This window comes from Pseudopipra pipra, chromosome 15 (genome assembly GCF_036250125.1).
Source record: "Pseudopipra pipra isolate bDixPip1 chromosome 15, bDixPip1.hap1, whole genome shotgun sequence".
Taxonomy (NCBI): domain Eukaryota; kingdom Metazoa; phylum Chordata; class Aves; order Passeriformes; family Pipridae; genus Pseudopipra; species Pseudopipra pipra.
The window spans coordinates 10,663,519-10,680,474 of NC_087563.1; the positions used below are offsets into that span (position 1 = coordinate 10,663,519).

Below are 16,956 nucleotides of genomic sequence, written 5' to 3' on the forward strand. Positions count from 1 at the left end.
GCGGGGCCGGTGGGCGGCTCGGCCAATCAGCGCGCGCGCCTCTGCCCGGCAGGGCGGGCACGGCGGCGCCCCCTGGCGGAGAGGCGAGAGCTGCCCCCCCCGCAGCAGCGGCGGAGCCGGGTCCGGGCAGGGCCTTTATTGACCGAACGGCACCGACCGCATCAGGCCCAGTCCCGCGCCCCGGCGCTCTCTCGGCTCAGCAGCCGCACCAGCTTAGCCCGGAGGGTGCTATGAGGCTTGTGCCTGGAGCGCCCCAGCAGTGGCTCCTGCCCCCCGCGCCCCCAGCCCGCGGCCCCGGGGGGCTGTGCCAGGGCAGCCCGGTTGTCATAGAGGGGTCCCCCCTCGCTGCTGTGGCCCTCGGGGGCCTGTCGGCACCCCAGCTCCCACTGCCCTTCCTCCTCTTCTTCCTGTGTCCCGACTGGAAGCTGTTCTGCGGTGAAGATGTTCTCGTAGAGGTGCTCAGGGAGCGGCTTCCCTGCGGCCCAGGGCTCACAAGAGCCCGGCTGCCCTGGCACGAAGAGGGGCTGGTGGCCCCGGGCGATGGAGGCATAGATGATAGGGCACGAGCCCTCTGGCTCTGGCGGGGTGAAGCAGAGGAGGCTGGCAGAGGCATTGGAGGCAGGCTGTGCCCCCCCCAGGGCTGGGCTGGGCTGGGGGTCCTCTGTCCCAGGGCCCCAGGGTTGGGGTTCAAGGCCCTGTGCAGACAGCTGGGAGTCTGGGACACAGAAGAGCCTGGGGTCCGGGGTGTCCTTGCCCTGCTGCTGGCAGGCAATGGCAGCAGCCACAGCCCGGCAGAGCTCAGGGGCCCGCGGGGTGCTGAAGGTGAAGGTGCCCTCGCCAGAGTCACTGCGGCGACCAGCCTCGAATGAGAAGACAGCCTGCAGGGCCAGAGGGGAGAGTGAGGGGCTGGCACCCACCCTGGGGAGCCAGCAGCCCCAAGGAGGGAGCAGGGGACTCACCTGATCCTGGCCAAACTTGCGGAGGAAGGGGTAGGGCCAGGTAAGCAGGGGCTGACGGGACTGCAGGTCCTTCAGTGTCAGGCTCTGGGGAAGGGCTGAGAGCAGGTACTGCCCGTGCAGGCCACAGCGGGTGGATGCATCTGTCTGGACCACCAGCACCAGGTATTCAGTCACTGCAGGAGCAGAACAAGGCAGGGGTCAGCACTCCAGAGCTGAACCGGACCCCACACCAGCCCTATCCTGCACCCCTGCACGTACAGTCCTGCCAGGAAGAGTATAGGGAGTTCTCCTCCATGGGGACGGAGGGGCTGAGCTGGGTCCTGGCACTACTCGGCACCATCTCTTTTGCACCCTGAAACAGAGGAACGTGAGCATGGTCTGGACAGCGAGGAGCACAAGCTCCCTGCTGGCCCTGGAGCCCCCCAGTTCACCTGAGCAGGAGCAACATAAGGGCTCCTGCCTCGGCCAGACCCTGCAGTACCTGGAAGGCCAGCTGGCAGAGCTGGGCAATCCACTCATCCCGCTGCTCAGCCGCCAGCACATAGCTCTTCTCCGTGGTGGTGAGGTAGAAGGCGGAGGTGGCTTTGGGGCAGCTCTCTGTGCCTGCTGGGCCCACAGAGACACAGTCTGAGAGGCGGATTACGCGGCGGGCACAGCGCTGCAGAGGCATCTTCTCCGGGGCTGTGCCATCATCCCGCACGTCGAACTTCTCCATGCGGGCCACACCGGAGGGGCTGGCAGCAAACAGCTGGGCTCGCATCTTCCTCCAGGACCTCTAAGGCACAGGAGGGGCACAGGCAGGGAAAAAACGGGTCAGCAAGGAGCTGCCTGCTGCATCCTGGTAGTGCTGCACTCCATGTGGGGCCAGCAGCGCTTGGAAGGAGACATATGGGGCAGGAGGGGTCCCAGCCTGCACCTGCCAGGTGCTGTGGGAGATCTTGGAGAGCTGGGGACAGTACGGACCCCCAAACTGTGAGGCAGGGCAGTCCTAAAGCTGGGTCGAAGGAGGCCTTGCCCCAGGCAGGCTTGGCATGGCTCGCTGGGTGAGTCATGCTCACTCCTGGCTCCCTGAGCACCAGGTCCTGCTCTTTGTTCCCTGCTGCAAGTGCTGGCCTGCCACTGCTGCAGCTGAGCTCGAGCTGTTCTCAGGACAGACCCTGATGCAAATTAAAGCCATTTTGAGCTACTGGGGCTCCTGCTGGCAGTCTCACATCTGCTGAGCAGCCGGCTTCCTCCCAGGGGAGCCTCTGCAGCACCAGCACCTTCCCAGCCTGTCATGGGATAGCGGGGGCACGTGTCCCCATGCGCTTCAAAAGTGCAGCAGAGCCTCCGCCCTGAAGGAACTAGATGCAGCCAAACACCCAAAATACCCACCGCCCCCAGCCCGCCTGTCTCCTACACGGCAAGGCACTGGCCCCACGCACACGGGGCCAGCTACCTGCTGCGCTTCCAGGGCTTGGCTCTCACATAGCAGGGAGGTCAGAGAGTGACTGCAGCCCCATACATCAACTGAGACCCCCATGGGACCCCGCCATGGCACGGCCAGTGCGACAGCAGGACCTTCTTTGCCAACACGCAACAGTTCCCTAGAGTTGGCCCAACCCCAGGGACTCCCACCATGTCACCTGTACCCTGCCCCAAGGGCTACAGCTCTCAGTGCCCACCCCGAGGGTTCAGGGGAGCAGCCCAAGCCATGAGGGTGTCCCATGGATGCTGCTGGCCCCCAGGCCAGGTGGATGGAGAGCTGGGCACAGGACCACATCCCACGTGCTACCCTGGGGCTCCCACACACACACTGGAACTGTGCTGCAGTAACACGTTTATTGTTCCAACGGCAACTCGCGCAGTGACCAAGCGAGAAGAGGGACCCTTTGCAGGGGTGAGCTCAAGTGCATGTCCGCATGGATGAGTCCCCTCGGTTGCAGGAAGAGGCCCACTCCTGGGCCTGCAGGGCCCAGGGCTCCCCCCCTGGAAGGGGAAGTTCTCCCCAGGGCAGTTCTGAGGGGTCTGACTCCAGTCCCCCCTTCCCAGGCTGCTGAGGACCTGGCCTCAGGGCTGGCGTCACCAGATCAGGGCAAACCCTCTACAAGCCCCAAATTCACCCTTTACCTTTCCAAATTTGCAGTGCTGCACATAGAGGATCCCATCCTTCACTGGTCTCTCCATGGCCCCAGTACACCCTGGCCAGCGCAAGGACCAGGGACTTGGGCTACCCGCAGCGGAGAAAATGTGACTGCTGCAGCCGAAGGAAGGGCATGAGGCAGACTTCCTTCTCACAGCGACTTCCCCTTTTGGGGTGTGGGATGGGGGGCAGAGGCTGGGCCACAGGAGGTGTCCGTGTGCCCGCCCTCCCCCTTGCAGGGCAGTGGGGCAGAACGCGGGGGCAGAGCACAGGAAGCAGCTCTGGGAGCGCCCAATGTGAGTGCAGCACGCGCCGCCTCACCCTGGCTGCATCCCAGCAAGTCTGGGAATACAGGAACAGCCACCCAGTGAGGATGGACAAACCCAGGTAAGGGGGGCAGATACAGAGAAATTGAGGAGCGCTGAAGAGAAGCAATGTAGGACCCTGGTGCTGCCACTGCAGGGGGCTGGCAGGGGCAGCAGGCAGCTGGCCACAGACAAGTTGCCCCACCTGGGGTTCCTCTTGCCCTCAGGCACCGCTACCTGCTTGCCCAACAAGCCGCTGCTGATGTAATGGGCTGTTGCAGCACAGCTCCACACATTTCCTCCTGGGGCAGGAGCTTCGTCAGGCTGAGCTGGCAACAGTCCCAGTGGCCAAAAGCATGGAAAAGGGGCCACAGGAGTGCAAGAGACACCACTGGGCTGAAAAGAAGCCCAGGTCTGGCAGGGGGGGATTGTGGGACAGCACACTCCCCAGCCTAGAAGTCCATGGAGCTGTGGGCCAGGTAGTCCTTGCGGCCGATGTTGCTGACTTGCTTGGTCTGCATGGCCTCCAGCTTGGGGCAGTCAGTGATGCGATGGCCCAGGCCACCACAGAAGGCACAGCCTCGCTCACCTGCAATGGGAGGGAGGAGGTTAAGAGGAGCTGTGCCATGCCAGGACACCAGCTCCCCACCCCAGAGCAGAGGGGCTACACCAGTGTCTCCCCAGTGCTGTGGGATCAGGCTGCCTGCATGGCCAGGCAAGAACTGCCTCAGGAGCTTGGGGTCCTGTCTGCAGACCAGGGGGGTCCCTGTGCCAGCCTGGAGTCTCTCACCATTGATGTCCAGCATGGTCTCATCCCCACAGTGCAGCACCTGGAGCACAGGGGGCACCTTCTGCTTTGCCTCCAGGAGCAGGGCCTTCAGGTCCATCAGCACTGACTCATCTGAAGGCAGAGACATAGTCAGGCACAGCCTGAGCAGAGGTGGGAGCACTGCCTAGTGCTGCCATCTCTCCCTCCTCCAGCCATCCTGCTTGCTCAGAACACCCCCCTTGCCACTGCCCAGGTGTCTCCTACAGCCACAGCCCCCATCCCCTGGCTGTTCCTCACCGCAGGCCTTGTTGATGAAGGTGGTGGCAATGCCAGTGTTGCCTGAACGGCCTGTACGCCCAATCCGGTGAACTGTGGGGACAGAGGCAGGATCAGGACCAGGTGAGTGCAGTGAGACCATCCCTGTCCCCAGACCCTGCAGAGACAAGCGCAGAGCCTTGCTGGCTTCTGCAACCCCTCATGGTCTCTGTGGGGCCCAGTGCCCACCATAGTTCTCAATCTCCTCTGGCATGTCGTAGTTGATCACATGCTGGATGGCTGGGAAGTCCAGACCCTTAGAAGCAACATCGGTTGCAACCAGGACATCCTTCTTCCCATCCCGGAAGGCTTCGATGGCTTTTGTCCGTTCTTCCTGATCTGCAAAGGCCCAGCACAGAAGATCAGCAAGGGCACCACTCCCAGCCCTTCCTACTGCAGCAACTACTATGGCCTCAGAGCTCAACTGGGGCTCCCCCAGGCAGCATTTCCCCAAATAAAGGAGTAGAGGGACCTCTGTGTCCCAAAGAGACCTGCACTGGGTTTACGCCTGCTATGTGCAACAAGGAGTTAATTCCTGACACTGCCACAGCCCTCTCTCACACCATCACCAACACTGGGACCTCCCATGACCACACGCATCCCTGGAGGAGGGGGCCTCCCTGGGACCCTCACTGACCTTTCCCTCCGTGGATGGCCACAGCTTCCACGCCCTTAAGCAGCAGGTACTCGTGGATCGCATCAACATCTGCCTTCTTCTCTGCGAAGATCAGCACCTGCAGCAGCACAGACATCACAAAGAGCCGCCTTTCTGTGGGCTAGCACTGCTGGCACCAGCACAGACCCCCGGAAAGCCCTGCTGAGCAGAGCACAGAGCAGGGCTGGTCCCTGCTCATATGTGGAGCACGGCTCACTCACATGCCCACCCCTCACATGGGGTCTCCCCCTGCCAGCTCGCTCTGTGCCCCAGGGCTGCGGTGTGACCACTGCCTCCAGTTCACTACTCACAGGTGGAGGGGTCTTCTGCAGGCACTCCAGCAGGTACACCATCTTGGCCTCCTCTTTCACATACTCTACCTCCTAGGTACAAGCATAGGGATGGGTCAGGCAGCAGAGGAACTGCCACTGCTTGGTATCCCTTAGCTGACTGGGAAAAAGGGCCATGAACCCCAGCTCCCTGGCAGAGGGAGGCATCAAGCACCCTCATGAATGGTGCTGGTCTCCCACACAGGCAGGGGGCAGAACTCAAACACCTCACTTGCACAACGTCCAGGCTGGCAGCACCTGCTCGCCCAACATTGATAGTGATGGGCTTCACCAGGGCACTCTTGGCAAAGTTCTGGATCTTCTTGGGCATTGTGGCACTGAAGAGGAGGGTTTGCCGCTGGCCCTGCACAGGGAACACGGATTTAGCACTCCCCCAGTCTGGCAGGTGAAGGGATTGAGCTTCAAGGTGCAGTTCAGCACCTTGAAGTAGGAGAAGATGGTCCGGATGTCCCCCTCGAAGCCCATGTCAATCATCCTGTCAGCCTCATCCAGGGCCAGGTACCGGCAGATGTCCAGGCTCACCATCTTCTTCTGCAGCAGGTCCATCAGGCGCCCAGGGGTTGCCACCATCATGTGCACCCCACTGAGGGATGAGAGGAGGCCACAGTCAGGCAAGAATTCCTGCCCCATGCAGGACACAGAGGGAAAGCAACACCTTCCTGGCACGTCACCTTCTCCCTCGTGCTGTCCTGAAGCCAGGGTGCCACCCCTCAGGCCCCTGACAGAACTCTGGCCCCATGTACTCCCCCAGAAAGTCTTACTGCTTGATGGTCTCCATCTGCTCCTTGACGGACATGCCCCCGATGCAGAGGGCGCAGCGCAGGGGGGGCAGCCCATCCTCCTGCAGCAGGCGGCAGTAGTACTCCAGGATGCCGTGGGTCTGCCGGGCCAGCTCCCGCTGCAGACACAAAACCAACTCATTCCTACACCTCTGTGCAGGCAGGACTGCCACTGCATGACAATCACAGCTTCCTCCTGGCACTCACCGAGGGACAGATGATGAGTCCGTAGGGCCCCTCCCGCTTGGAGAATGGCAGCCTCTTCTCCTGCTCCAGGCAGAACATGATCACCGGGAGGGTGAACACCAAAGTCTTCCCAGAGCCAGTGAATGCAATGCCAATCATGTCCCTTCCCGAGAGGCTGCCACGGAAATAGGACTTATGAGCATCACAGAACAGCCCAAACCTCCAGGGCTGAGCAAGGTGATGGGATGCATCTGTCACCAACAAGAGCCCTCAGTCCACAACACTGGGTGGGCTGTAGGCAGTAAGTGCTCCGCACTCCGGGATGAAGACAGAGCACTCACATCGTGGGGATGCCTTGGATCTGTATGGGTGTTGGCTGCTGGATCCCTTTTTTCTTCAGGCCTCTCAGGATAGCTGTCAGAGAGCAAGGGACACCCACACTCATGACCTGAACTCTTCCTCCTCTTCTCCTCCCACCCAAGGCCCAGCAGCAGCTCTTCCATCAGTGACAAACACCCCTCAGAGGAAAGCTAGGATCACTGCCAGGCTCCTCTCCCAGCTCACCTGCTGGGAACTTCATCTCCTTGAAGCTCTTGATGGGGGGTGGGATGCCCTCCCCCTCCACCAGGATGTGGTACTTTTTGCGCACGCGGTCGTGCCGCGCCTCCGACATGCCCAGGATGTAGCGAGGAGCTCTCCAGCTATGAAGGGAACAGAGACAGGTCATGGTGCAGAATGAGGCCAGGACTCCAGGGCCAGCAGCTCCCATGGAGGAATCCAGGGGAACTGCCTGTCAGGTTCCAATATCGCCCCAGGAATAACAGGGGCTCTGTGATGTGAGTGTGGGAGCAGATCCAAGTTCTGTGTGTTAAACATTCCCCTAAAGTCTCAGTGAGGAGGCCCAAGCTGACAGCTAAGAACAGGCTGTGAATAAGGGACGGAACATGCCACAGACACACCTCAATCATCTCTGACACTACTTTAGAAACACTGAGGTTGGAAAAGACCTCTGAGATCCCCAAGTCCAACCTTTGACTGACCACTGTCTTGACAACACTGTCTTGAGCAGCCCTGGCTCGCCAGCCTCTTCCTCTGCCTTAACCTCTCAGACCTAAAAATCCACCCTCAGACCTTTAAGTTTAACAGAAATGTGCTTTATCAAGGCTTACTTATAAAACAACATCCCAGGTGACTCAACAGCTTTTGATCTTACAAAGGCACGAAGCCACCGGGGCAGGAGAAAAGCCAGCGGCTGAAGAGCAGCACTGAGATTGTGCAGCTTCTGGTTCTCCACAGTCACAAGGAAGTGATGTTTTGGGAGAGACAACCCCTGTCCTGTGAGACTTACCTGGTTTTGATGGGGTCGTCGTAGGTGATGCCCTTGGCCATCTCCTTCACTGACATCAGAGCTGCAGGAACAGAGGTGAGGAGTCAGTGCAAACTCTCCAGATCAACAGTAATCTTACACAGAGCTGCGTGGACAAACAGCCTAGCAGATTATGCTTGGAGACAGAGCAGGGCAGCAGCAGACCCTGACAGCCCCCCTGGGTACAGAACACCAAGTGCTGACGTGCTCCCACAGCCACGTCTGTGCCAGGAAAGGGGGCCTGTTGTGACCTCCAGTCGCATCCGTGGGTATGAACATTCCCAAGGCAGGGAACAGCCCTGGCAGCTCTGGAGGCAGGTGTGACACACAGAGGTCCCACTCACCTCGGCCCTCAGCCACGCTCTCCAGGATCTTCTCTTCCTCCTTCAGCTGCTTCTCCTTGGCCGACTCCTTCCGAGCTGGTGGGAGTCAGGGAACAGTGAGGGGCTTTCATTGCCCCCTGAAGTTCCCCCAGTGACCCCTGCCAGCTCCTCCCTTACCTTCCGCCTTCTCTTTGAGGTGCTGGTGCTGGTCCAGCAGGCTGATGTTGGACTGCGGCCCCAGCGGGATGTCATCCTCGTCCCCACGCTGCTCGCTGCCGCTATCCCGTTGCTCCTCCTCCGACACCACCTTCCGCCGCATCTGCAGCAGTTTCTGCAACTGGAAGGACGCGGGTCGATGCGGAATGAGCGGCCCCACGCCGGGAGGGGCGCTCAGAGCCCTCCCCGCGTAGCCCCGTTACCCCGTTACCATCTGCTGCTTGCGCTGCTTGACGGGCACGTAGGGCACGTAGTCCTCATCATCCTCTCCGGACAGGTCGGACGTGTCCGCCGGCTCCTCGCGCTGCCTCTGTGGGGAGAGGCACGGTGAGGAGGGCCCGGAATGGCCCCGGGAGCGCGAGGCGGGCGGCACCAAGGGCCAGGCCCTCTCCCACCTTCCGCTCCACCGCAGCCTCCATGGCGCCTTCCCGGAACCGATCGCGGAAGTGACGTCAACACGCGCAGCGCCGTCACCTAGCAACGCGGGGAACGCGCCACAGCGCGGGAGACGCGACCCGGCCCGACGGGGCCCCACGGAGGCCAAACTTGTGCAGCACGCGCTCTACATCCCTCCCGCCCCCGGCGCGGCAGAAAGCAGCAGACAGCGGTATTTAAATAAAATAAAAAATTAAAAAGTTCTTTATTGGGTCCAGCACGGTCCTTCCCCGCGGCACGGGGTAGCCGCGTGCCCACAGAGAGGGGGACGGGACGGCCGGGGTCACCCCGCGGGGATGGGGCAGGAGGATGGAGGGAGCCCCGGGGGCCCCCGCGGGACAGGAGAGCACCGGGGCCCCCCGCGGAGGAGGGGCCTCCACCGAGGTGAGGCGGGGGGCACAGTGAGGAGAGGCGAGTGGCCGTGGGTGGGAGGGTCGGCCCCCCCGCACCTCACTGGGCTGCACTGGAAGTGGTTTTCTTCAGGGTGAAGTTGGTCCAGTTCACGGCCACCTTCTGCCGCGTCTGCTTGGCCGAGTCCAGGCAGAATCTGGCAGGGAGAGGACAACCCCGGTCACCTGCCAGACCCTCTGTGCCACCAGCCCCTGTGTGACCACAACCCCTCAAGACCCCCAGCCTTGGTCACCCACCAGCCACTCCAGTGCCCCCAGCCCTGCCAGTAGAGCTCATCCCCCCCAGGGCTCCCCCCTCACCTCTTGAAATACTCCACTTCTCTGTCAGTCTCGTCCATCTCTGCCCCATCCAGGTCCTTGGGCAGGAATACATCATCTGGGGAAGCAGAGCAGAGGGTCAGTGCTGCCAGCTGGGCAAAGGGCCCCCGTGAGGACGGCGGCGCAGGGCAGCTCTCCCTGCACTTACCAATCGAGGTACTGGATTTCTCCACCTTGTTCCGGCTCTTCCTGCTCTTGCCCTTGGGCTGAGGGGAGCCCCCCAGGGTGGGAGGGGCAGCCGGGGTAGGCAGTTGAGGCTGTGCTGGCTCCGGCAGCTCCGCTTTGCCCTCTCCCCTCCGGCCCTTCCACTCGCTGGGTCTCTCTTTTTCGGCCCTGGCGCTGCCGCAGCCCCAGGGCTGCCCCTTGCTGCCCTCCCCAGGCTCAGCACAGCCACCCGCCCGCTGTGGCTCTGGGGCGCTGCCCTTGGAAGGGGGCTTGGTTCCCAGCACCTGCCCCTTCACCCCAGGGCTCTCCAGCCGGGCCTGGCCACTGCTGCCATCCCCTTTCTTTGTCTGCCCATTCTGCCGCTTGTTCTTGCGCTGACGGCTCCCTGCGGGCACCGGCTCTGGTGGCTCCGGCCCCTTGGGCTGTGATCCCTCCCTGGGCTCCGGGCTCAGCCCACTGCCGTCCGTGGCAGAGTCCGCAGCCTTGGACTGCACCCAGATCATGCGGGACAGGCTGGGCACGGCGCTGAGCCGCTTCACCACACCGTTCTCGGCCGGTGGTGCCGGCGGGGGCTCCCCGGGCCCCTCGCCCCATCGGGGGCCCAGCTCGCCCCGCAGGAGCCCATGGCTCTTGGCGGGGCCCAGGCTGAGCGGGGCCAGCGCCAGGTCTATGTCCTGCAGGTCAGAGGAGCCGTTGAGGTTGGAGAGCAGGTTTTTCTGCTCCAGGACAGCTGCCTTCTTGGGGAAGTCATTGACATCCAGGTTGAGGTCATAGACACTGAAACTGGCCCGGATGGAGTCCTTGATGGTGTTCTTGATTTCCTGCAGCCGGCTGCTGAGGAAGCTGTTCACCCGCTCCAGCTCCAGCTCTGGCCACTCCAGCAGCTTCTCCTCAGCCTGCTCCCTGGCCTGGCTGGCTGCAGGGGCACGCTCTGCCCGCTTCTGGGCCTCTGCCTCCAGCTGGGCTTTCTCCTTCTCCTGCAACACAGGTGCCATGAGGATTGGCTGGGCTGGGCCACAGAACCACAGGCACAGGCCACGGAACTTTGCTCCAGCTCTGACAGCAATCCCAAGGGCTGCTGCTCAGCACAGCCACCTCACAACTTACACAGCTCCCAAACTGTCATGTGTCCCCCATGGGCACAGCAACAGCTGGACACTGCACACCAGACACAGCTCTGGGCATGAGGCACCAGCAAAAGCCACCATCTGCCTCTCCCCACCACAGATACATGGTGTCAGAGATATGGCACAGAGCAGGTAGGACACTGCAGTCCAAAGCACCCAGGAGGGCTGGGCCACCCTCTGCAGGAACAGAGCCAGGGGAAGCCCTGCACAGGGCCAGGCACCACTGTCACCTTAGGGGAGAGGGACATGGAGTTCAAGAAACCAAATGGATGAGAGGGAAAGAAGGTAAAGTCCAGCAAGGGGAGCAGCCCAGCACCCACCCAGCCTCACCTTCTTCTTCTGCTTGTGCCGTGCCCGCTTGGCCGCCTTGGCACTGTTCAAGGGCTTGGGCTCCGTGCTGTTGATGTAGTCCAACAGCTCATCCACATTGCGGTGGTCCACAGCGGGCTCCCCCGAGCTGCTGTTATGTCCCAGTTTCTGTGGCAGCTCCTCTTTCCTCTTGGTGAGGCGTGAGCGCAGCTTCTCCCGGATCTCGGCATAGTTGCGGCTCGTGGGAGCAGCCGGGGGCTGCAGGAGGGGAGTGCTGTCAGCCAGGGCAGGCACAGGAGGTGCAGCCAGCCCCAGCTTCCCCACCTGCCCCCCACAACCTCCCCAGCCACTCCCTTCTCCACAGTCTCAGTGAGACAAGTCAGCACAGCCCCAGTGAGCTCTTCCAGTGTGAAGCCACAGGGCTTGGCCGGCCGCTCCGAGCCCCGGGGCTGGGCAGGCAGCTGCGAGTCGGGAGCAAGCGACCAGCAGGCTGATGAGGCAGCATGGAAACAAAGTAGGGGATGCACACGCCCGCAGGAAAACAGCCATGGCCAGACCTGCCCACCTCCGTACTCTGGGCACACGGACTGTGTGACGTCTCACCACGGGGTGCAGCGCGAGGACCAGGGGTGGCTGCAGACCAGCCCCTCACTCACCGCGTTGTGGCCGAAGAACTCACAGTAGCAGCAGTCGCAGAACTTCCCATCTTTCTGGTTGGTGGAGGAGGAGGTGCAGGAACTGCGCTCCGAGCTGCTGTCCTCATCCTCCCCGAGCCCCTCATCTGCGTCGCAGGGCTGTGGCAGGTGGCAGCTGGTACCATTTGGGAATTTGTGCCCTTTGCAAGAGGGGTCCCTGAGAAGAAGGGGAGAAGGGTGAGAGATGAACAGGAGCCAAGGGGGGGTCTCAAAAATTGCCCCACGCTACATGTGTAGGAACACCCCACCCAGGGCAGCCTGTGCCCAGGCACAGGATTTGTAGGGCAGACAAACTCCCTTCCCTGCATCCTTCTCCTCCAGGGGAGATGCCAGAGGAGCCTGTGTCAGCAGACATCTGTAGCCCCCTGGTCTCTGGCAGGCAGGAGGCTGGCACAGCAGAGCCCCAGCGAGCGGCATCCTGCTAGGCCCCGGGCTGGAAGCAGGGCAGGGACTGGTACTCACTGGGGGCAGGTAGCACAGGTGAGGAACACTGGGATTGCGTGCAGCTGCCAGACATCCCCACATGCAGGCAGGCCCAGCTCCCACAGGCACAGGCTGCCCAGCTCAGAGACAGGGAGGCCAGGGCACGTCCCACAGTGCCATTCCTCGAGCTCCAGCTCAGGACATGGCTGGCTCTCCACAGGGAGAGCTAATCAGCAGAGAAGAACCAGCATGCTCTCTTCAGGGGCACGGGTAGCCCAGAGAGGGCCAAGGGAGCAGGTGAGCAGAACAAGTCCACAGTCTTCATCTTCTCGAGGACCTTTGCTCAGTGCCACGGCTGCCCGACGGGTCTCACTGACAAAGGTCCTGTTGGCCAACAGCAGGTTGACCAGGCGGTTCCTTTGGGTCTTTTAGCTGGAGGAGGAGCAAGCACAGCCTCTTCTGCACCACGGAACCAAAGGACAACAGCAGACAGAACACACGTGGGGAGAGAAAGAGCTTGACCCTCAGAAACCAGGGGTCTGCAGCAGCGCGACTGGCCCACAAAGACAGTGGCTCCCTGCACCACCACGCCAGGGCAGCCGGTCCCTCCGCAGGGAAAAGTGCATCCATGGGCAACAGAGGGGAGAAAAGGGCGCATGGCCCAGTGAGCAGAAGCTGGGATCAGGCAGGGCTCCTCTACTCACCTGTTGGTGCTGGGCAGCTGGTGGGAGGCAGGAGGAGGGATGAGTGAAGTGCTGCAGTGCCCGTTGCAGGGATGGGTGCAGCCCGACAGCGGGGGCGGCATCTTCAGCAGTGGCACGTTGGCAGGGGGCAGGTGGGGGCTCTTGCACGGCCCTGGGCTGTGAGAGGCCGCGCTGGCCGGAGGGGACTCAGACACCGGCTTTGGGGCTGCAGCCTGGGCGCTGGGAGCAGGGAAGAGCGTGGCCTGCGAGGAGGAGCCCAGCGGGACGTGCGGCGGGGAGCCGAAGGGCCCCGGGTGCGGAGGTGTCTGCTTGGAGGGGATCAGCACCGGTGGCTGGGAGGGGAGGCCGGTGGGACTGTTGGGAGGAGCAGTGAGGTCGGAGTGCTGATGGTGCTCTGAGGAGTGGAAGGCCTCACCTACAGAGGGGCAGAACAGAGACAGTCAGACACTGGCTGTGCTGTGTGGGCCAAGACCCTGCTCAGAGCCACCCATCCGCTTCTCCATGGGACAAACCCTGCCTCTCCCACAGGCAGCGCAGTGCTCAGGACAGAAGCCATCCCTGCTCGCACGAGGCCTCAAGGTCACTGTGCCTCCCCTGTAGGATTCAGCCCTGCCCCACAAGGAGCAGGGCAAGGGGAAACGCTCTGAAGCAGCAGGCTAGGATGCTGTGGCTGGCCCTGTCCCTGGACACGCACCTGGTGGGGTGGCCCTCCGACACAAGCTTTTGAACTGCTTCGGCAGCGTCTTGCAGAAGTCGAGTGAGGTAGGCAGAGGCGAGCCCGGGGCGGCACTGCTGGAGGTGGTGGAGGCCGCGTGGCTGTAGGGACAGGCCTTGAGCCCCGGCGCCACAGCCGGCGCCTGGCTGGCACACTCTGCAGACAGAGCGAGGCCGGGGTGCTTGTCACCTGGAAGGAAAGAGGAGCTGGGCCCAAATCCCTCTGCCATTGCAAAGGAGCCCAGGCATGCTGCTGGCACTGGGAGTCAGAGGCCCAGCCTGTCCACCCTTTCCTACAAGGAAACCATCTAAGCTAAGAACTGGGCAGTAAGCTCTGCTCAACCCCACGGTGGGCTTCAACTCACCTAGTGTAGCTGGTGGGGCCCCGAGGGGGCTGCCCTGGGTGGCCCCATTGGTGTGCTGCGAGTTCCAGAGGCCCGAGAGCTTGTGAGCAGACAAGAACGAGCTGGGGTCCCAGTCCCCTGAGTTCCCATGGCACGAGGAGGAAGAAGAGGAGGAGGAGGAAGAAGAGGAGTGTGACCCACCCCCACAAGACTGTGACTTGCAGGACGTGTGGGATAACGAGACCTGCCAAGGAAAACACAGAGTGAACCAGCTGTGTGAGGAGGCTCTGGGCCCCAGAGTGTCAGCACCAAGACCCTCCACTGCAGAAGGGGCTCAGCTCATGGGAACCACTTCTGTCATTGTCTTGGGGGTGACAAACAGCCTGTCCATCAAACACCAACACAGCCTGGATCCCAGGACATTCCAAGGGCCACATGCCTGCTCTGGTCTCACTCACACCAGGCCAGGATTAAATGAAGCCAGGCAGGAGGGAGCTCCTTTACCCGAGCTCCACACACAGGCAGGCACTTGCCCCAGCAGTCTCTGGGCAGACCTACACCACACAGGGAGCAGCCCTGGGGCCAGGGGACACAGCATGACATGCAGTGGAGCGGGGCTGGCAGGAAAGCAGCAGCACTGTCAGCCTCTCCAGCCTGGCAGCTCCAAGCCAAGCCTGCCTGCTGGACGAGCCTCTGCGGCACCACGCGCTGCCCCACCACAGCCTCTGCCTGCTGAGCCAGCGGCAACCCTGGGCAGGGCAGTGGAGGCTGGGATGTCTGGGGCACTCAGCTCAGAGCAAAAAGGGGATCCGCACACCCTGCTAGTGCCACAGCAAGGGCAGTGCCACACTCCCACAGCTGCAGCCCTGGCACTCCAACCCCAGCTCCGTGACCGCGTACCGCCAGGGCCTGCTCCTGCACCGCCCGTCGCTCTTCCTCCTCCACACTCTTCCGGCAGCTCTGGCAGATCCACAGTGGCATTTCTCCCAGGAGGTTCTGCACGAGCGTTGGCACGAAGTCCGGTGGCAGCCTCTCGCCCGGGGAAACCAGTCCATTGTGGGATGGCCCTCCCCAATCCTTGCGCTCCCGGTGGCACAGCAGGCAGCACGTCTGCACGGACTGGTTGGTGGTGGGCAGCACCTGAGGAAGGACGCACAGACTGTGAGTCACCCACGTGTTGTGCGGTGCAGATGTGGGACAGATGAGGCAGCGAACGAGACCTTGGGATGCTGACACCAAACCAGGGAAATTCTTGTAGGCTGCATGTGGCATTGCACCTTCTCCCACTGGAGCAGAGCAGCCTCAGGCTGCCCAGCTGCTGCCAGCCTGCCACGTGCCAGATGGGAGCGTTCTGGACCTCTGGGAAGATCACAGCGTGCCAAAGAGCCGGCCCTGCCACCAAGCAAGGCTGATAAGCCAGCAGCAGCTCCCACCACCACCTCTGGTACAGCGGGACCAAGAGAACTTGCACAGCAGAGCAAGACCCACAGAAATCCAACACGGGGATACGAACGGTGGCTCTGGCAGCCTCAACTCTCAATCCTCGCCCAGCACAGACCCCCCCCACGGTGTCACCCGAGAGCCTCAAGCCCTCCCTCCCGCCTCTTTGTTCTGCACAGCCAGCGGTGCCAATGCGCCAGGGTGGGGTGCAGCCCCCCCGTGCCACTTTGCTCTCTCCCCGCACGGGCACAGCCAGGCTGGGACTTCCCTGCAGGAGCTGGGCTGCATCCTGCGGGCTCGCTGGAGCCCTGACAGCCATGACGAGCCCGGCGTGGCGCGGACGAGGGGGCCCCCATTGTCTGCCGGCGCGGCGGGGCCCCGCCACAATGAGCCGCGCATTGAACCGCTGCTGCCAAACAGATGGCGTCTGCAGGCTCAAGGTGAAGCAAAGGTCAGAGGCCAAGGAGAGCAGAGCAGGGGCACAGCCCCCCTGCCCACCCACAGCGAGGAAGGGGGCTGCCAGCCCACCCCGTGTCCCAGCTGACACGGCCACCGCGGCGGGCGACACCACGGCTGTCGCCAACCCATCCATTGCATCCATCCCCGGCGCCCATCCCCGGGTCCCTGCCCACCGCCCGGGACAGGTGGCGGCGGCCAGGTGTGTTCAGCGATCTCAGGCAGCGACAGGCGCGCTGGATGGAGATGCTGCAGCCACCTGCCATCGCCCAGTGGCGGAACCGGGCCCTCCCGCGGGGCGCTGTGGGAGCGCTCCGAGTCCCATCCGCAGGGATGCTCCGGGGCGGGGGTCGGGGCGGGGATGGGGCCCTGCCCCTGCCCCCCCTCCGCCCCGGGCCCTGCCCCATCACCGCCCCGAACGGAACCCCCTCAGCGCCAGCGCCGTCCCGGCAGCGGCACTCCCCTGGTACCTGCGCGCTGCCTCTGCCCGGCTCCCCGCCGCTGCCCGCCGCCGCCGTCACCTCAGGCGGGGCGGGCGGTTCCGGTGGCGGTGGTGGCGGGGGAGGCCCGACGTCGGGACCCGCCACCCTGTCGCGGCGAGGCCCAGAGCCACCTGCCGCTGCTGCCGCCGCCGCCGTTGCCGCCGTTGCCGCCTTGTTCCGCCGGCGAGTCATGGCGAGCCCGCCGCAGCCAGGACAACAGCCAATATGGCGGCGCGGCCCGTCCGGCCCCTGCCCGCGGGAAGGAGGGAGGGGGGAAGCGCTCGGTGAGGTGAAGCCGCCACCGCCATCTTGCGAGAGGGCAGCGCTGCGCCCCCTGGCGGCTGGGGGGAGCGGCGGCAGCGGGTCCCCCGGGTCCTAAAGGGCGCCGGTGAGCGTGGAGCGGGATCGCATCCCGGGCTGGATCATCGGAGTGCAACTCCTTGGGTCCACATGGAAAGCGAGGGGGTTTAGATCAGATATTGGGAAAAAATTGTTCCCTGTGAGGGTGGTGAGACACTGGCACAGGTTGCCCAGAGAAGCTGTGGCTGCCCCATCCCTGGAAGTGTCCAAGGCCAGGTTGGACAGGGCT

At 63.1% G+C, this 16,956-nt stretch overlaps 3 protein-coding genes across 4 annotated transcripts; all 3 read right to left on the minus strand.

The window, feature by feature from the left end:
* Window positions 1-13: 13 nt before the first annotated feature.
* On the minus strand, window positions 14-3,125 carry DOK3 (docking protein 3). 2 transcript variants are annotated; one of them, XM_064671843.1, is made up of 5 exons: window positions 3,069-3,125; window positions 1,441-1,734; window positions 1,218-1,311; window positions 960-1,132; window positions 19-878 (listed from the first exon to the last, which is right to left on the minus strand). In XM_064671843.1, the coding sequence occupies exons 1-5, from the start codon at window positions 3,123-3,125 to the stop codon at window positions 162-164; spliced, it is 1,335 nt and encodes a 444-aa protein (XP_064527913.1). In that variant the 3' UTR covers window positions 19-161. The 2 variants fall into 2 exon arrangements, with proteins under 2 accessions (XP_064527912.1, XP_064527913.1); XM_064671842.1 differs by lacking the exon at window positions 3,069-3,125 and having other exon boundaries at window positions 14-1,132; window positions 1,441-2,669.
* Window positions 2,767-8,847, minus strand: DDX41 (DEAD-box helicase 41). The gene is made up of 17 exons (XM_064671839.1): window positions 8,741-8,847; window positions 8,557-8,655; window positions 8,307-8,466; window positions 8,151-8,225; window positions 7,789-7,849; window positions 7,005-7,141; window positions 6,782-6,854; window positions 6,462-6,615; window positions 6,237-6,373; window positions 5,896-6,058; window positions 5,687-5,818; window positions 5,437-5,508; window positions 5,108-5,204; window positions 4,660-4,809; window positions 4,453-4,524; window positions 4,177-4,287; window positions 2,767-3,975 (listed from the first exon to the last, which is right to left on the minus strand). The coding sequence occupies exons 1-17, from the start codon at window positions 8,762-8,764 to the stop codon at window positions 3,839-3,841; spliced, it is 1,854 nt and encodes a 617-aa protein (XP_064527909.1). The 5' UTR covers window positions 8,765-8,847; the 3' UTR covers window positions 2,767-3,838.
* Window positions 8,848-8,955: 108 nt separating this feature from the next.
* Window positions 8,956-16,690, minus strand: FAM193B (family with sequence similarity 193 member B). Its single transcript, XM_064671827.1, is given in 11 exon segments — window positions 8,956-9,327; window positions 9,491-9,566; window positions 9,657-10,650; window positions 11,131-11,367; window positions 11,766-11,961; window positions 12,932-13,346; window positions 13,626-13,835; window positions 14,011-14,233; window positions 14,890-15,129; window positions 16,356-16,636; window positions 16,639-16,690. Coding segments are annotated over 11 exon segments (3,006 nt in total). The 5' UTR covers window positions 16,676-16,690; the 3' UTR covers window positions 8,956-9,230.
* Window positions 16,691-16,956: the final 266 nt, after the last annotated feature.